Genomic DNA, 6,987 nt, shown 5'->3' with positions numbered 1-6,987 from the left:
ATTCATATTTTGTTGTTGGATTGGATTTTTGATTTTTTTATTGCATTATATTAATTTGTTATTGTAGTTATATTGATTTTTTACTGTAGTTATTAATTTTTGTATGGTTAATTAAAAATTAAATTTTTAATAAAGCATTTCTATATATTTTCCATCTTAAAAATATGTGAATTTTATTTTCGTTTAAAATTACTAATTATTATTTTATTTTCATTGTTTTAATGTTCTCCATATCGGCCTGTTTTGACATATGTGGTTTGTAACTTTCAAGAACGGAGTTTAGTTGAAGCAGCATTGTGAGATTTTTGAAGTCCCAAATTCTTTGTTCTAAACAACCTTAAGGACTTAGATATATAATACTTCAAATTGTGAACAAAAATACTTACTCAACAATGAACCAAAACACTCATTTTAACTCACTCAATATACAATTCAAAAGGGTCATGCAACAATTTTTAAAAGATGCGTCCAAACAAATCTAAATGTAATCTCAAAATCCAAATTCCCTTTTTTTTAAATTCTCATACCAAAAGAATATATTTCGCCATTGTTTGATGTTCAAAACTAATAAAAGAATGAGAGTGATCCAAGACTAGATGATGTTATTTGCTTCTCATGCACTTGGTGAGAACCTCTACAAATCTCTTGTACATGTGCCGTTTCAGATACTTCCTTTCTACCATTTTCCTTCCTTCCATCCCCATTTGCTTCCTAGCATTCGGGTTTTTTAGTAAAAACCGGAGATTCTCAGCAAGAACTCGTGTTCCTGGATGCCCCATAGGGTGCAAAAGCCCTGACACATTGTGTTCTACTATTTCTTTTGTGCCTCCACCATCAGTTCCTAAAACCTGCTACCAGGTCACATACATTTTCAATATATATATATACACATACTTATCTGTCTATTTGTACATATACACATATCCGCTTCCAAATCCGGGCAGTGGCAAAAAAAGGGTGCTAGCTTTTCAATTTCCACCAGAAAAATAAACAAGAAAACCAGGCAACTCAATTTTTTATGCAATCAACTGAAGATTTAAATCACCTCTTTTAAGGGACAATTAGATTAGTTCCATGCAAGTCATAGGCACTATAAAATCATGCTTGTCAAAAGGAATATTAATTTATCTATAGGTTAATGAGTAAATCTTCTCAAAAAAATTTAGCCATTGTTGGGTCTAACTTCAACATTTGATCTTAAAATGGGAAATTTCAGGAATATATTTCAATATATGAGATATCTGATTCATATGATAGTATAGAGGCAGCTTAGTTCATGATGATGTGGTCAAGTGATAAAATAAAATCTAGACTAATCCACGTGTAAGCACTTGCACTTACAAGTATACATGTATAGTGAAAATTGCATAATGTATGCACACATGTAACGACAACAGAACTTCATTGCTAGGATGAAACACAGCCCAGTAAATCATGGGATTTTATGATTAATGCATAGCAGGTGATATTCCTAGAGGACATGATATCACAAGCTTAAGCGATATAGCATCCAAAAACAGCTATCACACACAGACAAAAACAAATCAGAAACATAAAAGATGTCTTACCGGAAGACCAAATGCCATTGCTTCAACTGTCACTCTCCCAAATGTTTCTCCTAGTCCCTATAATAAAATCCAGATATCATAACATATTTTCCATTTAATTCAAAAATAATAATAAAATTAAGAAATGAGTATCAGCTAAGTTCAATGCAATTTGAATACGAATTTAGATTCATAATAACCAGAATTAGATGTTTTAATCATGCCAGTATGCAATATATTGTTTTTTAAAGAGTTAACCAATCGATTGAAATCACTTAGCTGTTCTCATCAGCGACTCAGCAACAAATTCATCAATACATCAACAGCAAAAATAATGTTTATGGAACTTAAGTGCTTTAGCAATGTGTTGATCAGGATTCAGGATAAGGCAAATAAATGAATCTATTAAAAGGAAAAACAAGAAATAAGCACAATTCATATGGAATAATACTAGAAAAGACATTAATTACATGGAAGATAGAGTTATATAATAATAATATGAAAGGACTGCTTATATGCAAAAAATTCTGTCTGGAACCTACAAAGTTAACAAATATTAGAATTCAAATCTACTATACAACGTAGAAGAAATAAGAGCAATTCAATTAAAAACTAAAACATAAGCAATCAGTTACCTGGGAGTTCATGACATAAACATCTGCTGCTGAATATAGTGAGGCCACACGTGTAGTTGCAGGAGTCCAAAGTACAGACTCTGACAATTTTGCATGCTGAGACAAAAAACTTAGAATTTCTTTAACATAAGGTATCTTATTGCTCTTTGATCCAACAGAACCAATAAGAATTTTAAGTGCTTGTTCCTGTGCTACTTTGCTATCATATATCTTCCTTCTGTGAGTGCCGTTGATGCTGACAGCATTTGTGGTATTCACAGAGGTAAATAACCGCAAATTTGTAGAAGACACATCAAGATTTCTAGACTTTTGATGTAAACCTCTTAAATGATGCTTTACAGACAAGCTAGGCTGATCTTGCCGGATATCCAGTGATTTCTTAACTTCAGAACCAGTTTGCAAAGGATCTTCATTCATCGCGAGGTCCGCTGATTCAAGAAGAAAGAGCTGGCCCTTTCCAGCATTTATGCTACTCAGGGATATTACAAGCATATCATTATCTGTCAAACCCATCTCTTTTCTTGCTGCATCCCGCAACAACTGCCTTTTCTCTAGCATCTTCACTGAGCTAGCAGAAGGAGTATTTAAAGAACAAGGAAAGCCAGCTACAAAAGCCAGCTCGTCATTAACAGCAAGTGGAACAAGAGCAGGCTGAGATCTCAACTTAATATTTTCTTCTTGACACCAGGTAAGCCACTGTTTACTCTGCAATTCAGATAAGAAAATCAGCATTTTCACTCGGTGTAGAACAAGCTTTGACCGATCAAAGTATTCTCTTCTATTTTCCATGATCCACCAAGCAATTTGACTTCCCCCAGCTGGGAAATGTGCAATATATTGATCTGAAACCATCACATTTAAGCAGATAATTATGCATCAATACTCTAGGGTGACTAGGACAGTTATGATTTAATGGAAATGATAATGAAAGATAACTTCAGGAGGTAGACCAAAAACTGAAAATCAAGTTTTATAATAAGGATTTTAGAGCAAACTAGAATGGGAACACACGTAGACACATCTACAAAACATTTTCAATAGCTTTTTACATTGTTTTCAGGTAATAATAACAGCATGTAAGAGGAACAATGTTGAATATAGATTAAGAATTTTTTACAATAATTTCAAAATCTTAAACCAGATGCACCCTAACTTCCACATGCAGATCAGCAAACTGAGATAACAATAATCAGGATTACTAAAAATGCAAGTGTGGGTAAGACCATAAGAGAGGTCAGCTTCGGTAATGTAATTGTTGAATCCACTCCTTCACTAGAGAAGCTTTTTTCATTTAGACTCAAGGCAGTGTCTACTCTCCAATCACTATCAACAAATTTGAGCAATCCATGGAAATCCATCAACATAGGTAGTAAGGTGAAGGTTATAGTTTTTAAAGGCATAATTTAAATACAGGAACATGCTGGACCATCTTAATTGAAGGCATGCACATAGTTTACTATGCAGATAATAAGTACACAGTTCACAAATACACGTGTGTGTGTGTGTGTGTGTGTATGCCTTAGTACTACAAATTTAAAACACCATGTGGTTAAGAAACAGCTGCAACTTGGGTCAAGTAATAGCTGAGCTTCAAATAAGCATTAGCAATATCTAAAAAATACAATCACTTCTCCAAAAATTTTCTCACCAATCCATGATGCACAAACTGCAGATCCAGCAATCACAAGGTCTGCCTTCATGGCAGTTTTGAAGCTAAGATCTGCTCTGTCTTCAATCACTTTGATCCTTCTCCTTGCAAGCTCGGACATTAATCCTCCTTTCTTACTAAGAACTACAGCAGATACTGTGGCTCCACAGCTCAAAAGCTCTGTTGCCAACTCCATCATTGAAATTGGAGCCCCAGTCATTGAGAGTTCATGAAATACCAACACTAATCTTCTAGACCAAACAAGACGAGCAAAGTCCCCCTTCCTATCACATGTTCCAGACCGCTTTTCAGGACTCCACTCCAGAACTCTGTCCTCCAATGATCCAAATGGACCCACAAGTAATCCAAAAGTAGAATTTTTCTGCAGAATTTCCAGTTCTTGACCCTCTGCATCACCACTTTCAGTGTTTGTTTTCGCCTTCAGTTTATCACGAACCTTGGGCAAATTACGCCTTCTTCTTTTACTCCTTTTCTTCCTCGATGTAAAGCCATTCCCCTTCTTGGCCAAAATCACATCAATCTTTCTATCAACATGGACCTGAGTTTTGTTAGTTATATTATTAACAGCTACCAAACTGTCATCAGTAAGCAAATCTCGTCGTGTGTTCTGTTCAGCATCCACAAGCTTATCTCTTGGATCGCCATTGAAACCTAAAAATTCCTCCTTCTTATGTCCATGAGCCCACCTGGATTGGACATAAAATCCAAGGTAAGCCCAAAGAGTAATTAAAAGCAACCAATAGACTACACGGTTGCTCCTAAACCATTGAATGCCACCAGCACCACTTCTAGCTTCTCTTCTTGGAGTTCGGCTTGAATTCAATCTCCGATATGTAGGAGAACCCTTTGGAGTTGATCTTCCTGACAGACTGGACTTAAGGCTACCTTGCCTTAATGATGATGGTCCCTTGCTGAGACGTTCCTCCATTAGCTTCTGGCTATAATATATTGCTGACAAGCTAACTCAGTACTCTTCACATGTTAGCCAACACCAAAGACAAACAGGCCTAAAGGTCTGTGTTCATTCTATCTCCAAACTGCTTAGTAGCACCTCCTTCTACAGCTTTCTAAAATCCAAATACATGAATGAAGAAAATACAGGTTAGATATTCTTTGGACTACAGCACCATATTTTATGCATGAAAGGAAGAATATATATATATGGTTGGCATGAAAAAAAAAGTGAAGGATGAAAAGAATATAAACTAGTAAAAGCTACCAAGTCTTGCATATTCAAGAATTTTACTTGAAAGAAACAAATAACGTGATTAAAAAAACAACAACCTGAGCGCATTTGAGCAAATTAAATCTGTCAAAGGAGATCTCAATTTCCTTTTCTTTCTTGCATTTATCAGAAATTAAAATGATAAAGAACCGAGTTAAGATTTTCAAAAATATTCTCAGATTCTAAAGAAACCTCAACTTAACAAAAGGTCAAGCTAGATCAGACAACCACATTCTTTTTTAGCAATCACTTTCTATTTGCACTCATTCCCTACCACTTTCTTAGCAACCAATCAGAATATCGTAACATGAAAATCCACATTCAATTAATCTTAATAAGGGGAGATCTTTTTTCTTTCCTCTTATCATATACTTTTTTTTCTCAACAACCAAACAGTTCATAAAGAGACAGTAACAATCTCTTCAAAATTCGTTACATTCCACAGTTCTATTTTCTGGTATCTCCTCGACAACCAAGCACATCTTTATGCTTCTTACTAACTTAGCACTCGAAAATCAAAGAGAGAGAAAAAATTCAATGAACCATCTAATCGAACTTGTACAGTTACAGGAGCTTCAGAACAGTAAAAACAGATCACAAAATATATATGAAATTTCTTAACAATAAACAAAAAAACAAAGACAAAGATAAAAATAGAACCAACTAGTTTAGCTTACATTAAAAGATCCGAATTTCTTCTTTTTTTTCGGTTTTTTTAATCTCTGTTCTTGCTTGACCCAAGCTCACATCAAGGAAAAAGATGTTGAGAAGAACGAGAGAGACGGAAATGTCTGAAACTTTTGTTTTCTGTTTTTTTTTTTATTCCCTATGTTATAATTGAAATGGATGGCACGTGCGAAAAGGGTGTTTGAAACAAGACTTAGGAAGAATGGCAGGGTGGGGGTATAGGAAGGAAAAAAATTTGCGTAACATGTGTTTATTTTTTTATAATTTAAAAAATATATTTATTAATTAAATAACAATCGACATAATCAATAATTAAAGCGCATTAATTTTAAAAAAAACAATTGAGAGAATAAAATAATATTTAAATAAAAAATTAAAAAATAAATTATAATAAAATATTAAATAAATTAACTTCATTCGAATATGAGTTAAAATTATACTTATAAACAATCATTACTTTAATATTTCATTTTCTTTGACGTAATATTTTACAACTTAATTATAAATAACCTTCAAAATTATGTAAAATTTATTAAAATCAAATGATAAAATTATTTGGCCAAAATATAAATAAAACTAGCTAGCATCAAATAATAATAACTAAACATCATAAATAAGAATAAAATTAATGCATTTTTTTGTGATCGAAAAAATCATATTTTTTTAGTAATTCTTTAGATGCTATTTCGAATGAAAATATTTTGTTAACATATACAGGGACAAATCTAGGAGGCTGGTAGGGTCGGACCTCCTTAAAATAGAAAAGGTCATTTAAAATTTTTAAAATTTTAAATTAATAAAGGTAAAATTATACTTTACCCCTCTAAAAAGGATAAAATTTTGATTTAATCTTTTAGAAATTACAATTTAATTTCACCCCTTAAAAAAAATTTCTGACTTTACCCCTGAATACATATATTTGTAGTGGTAAATATTAGTTTTAATCAATATATAATTATAACCCTAATTAAGTGATAGTTAATCTAAAAAAATAAGGGAATTTAATAAGGATCTAAGGTCTAATTAAATAATAATAACTATTATATTAATAATAAAAACATTATTAATAAATAAATTTATACATTATAGATTAAATTATTAATATATTAATGTTTTCTATATATAATCTTAAATCTCACACATTTAATCTTTATTAATTATAAAACATATTTATTAATTATTAAATATTATCATATTTATATATAAAAATCATAATTAATTAAT

At 32.2% G+C, this 6,987-nt stretch overlaps 1 protein-coding gene across 3 annotated transcripts; it reads right to left on the bottom strand.

Annotated features, from left to right (window-relative positions):
• Nucleotides 1-393: 393 nt before the first annotated feature.
• Nucleotides 394-5,919, bottom strand: LOC107913933 (uncharacterized). Of its 3 annotated transcripts, none has more exons than XM_016842600.2 (5): nt 5,754-5,919; nt 3,831-4,918; nt 2,183-3,024; nt 1,569-1,625; nt 394-851 (listed from the first exon to the last, which is right to left on the bottom strand). In XM_016842600.2, exons 2-5 carry the CDS (start codon nt 4,777-4,779, stop codon nt 603-605), a joined length of 2,097 nt encoding a protein of 698 aa, XP_016698089.1. In that variant the 5' UTR covers nt 4,780-4,918; nt 5,754-5,919; the 3' UTR covers nt 394-602. The 3 variants fall into 3 exon arrangements, with proteins under 3 accessions (XP_016698089.1, XP_016698090.1, XP_040958965.1); XM_016842601.2 differs by having other exon boundaries at nt 394-848; XM_041103031.1 differs by lacking the exons at nt 394-851; nt 1,569-1,625 and adding an exon at nt 1,636-1,949.
• Nucleotides 5,920-6,987: the final 1,068 nt, after the last annotated feature.

Source organism: Gossypium hirsutum, chromosome D10 (assembly GCF_007990345.1).
Source record: "Gossypium hirsutum isolate 1008001.06 chromosome D10, Gossypium_hirsutum_v2.1, whole genome shotgun sequence".
Lineage (NCBI taxonomy): Eukaryota > Viridiplantae > Streptophyta > Magnoliopsida > Malvales > Malvaceae > Gossypium > Gossypium hirsutum.
The sequence above is the reverse complement of the archived record's forward strand: the minus strand, read 5'-3'. Positions and strand labels throughout refer to the sequence as shown.

Bases quoted from the DNA above. Each gene is read 5' to 3' on its own strand.
- LOC107913933 (XM_016842600.2), bottom strand. From the start codon at position 4,779: ATGGAGGAACGTCTCAGCAAGGGACCATCATCATTAAGGCAAGGTAGC. The intron at 3,025-3,830 runs GTGAGAAAATTT...TGATGGTTTCAG, and splicing joins AGTTTGTGCATCATGGATTG to ATCAATATATTGCACATTTC. The intron at 1,626-2,182 runs GTAACTGATTGC...ATTTTATTATAG, and splicing joins TTTATGTCATGAACTCCCAG to GGACTAGGAGAAACATTTGG.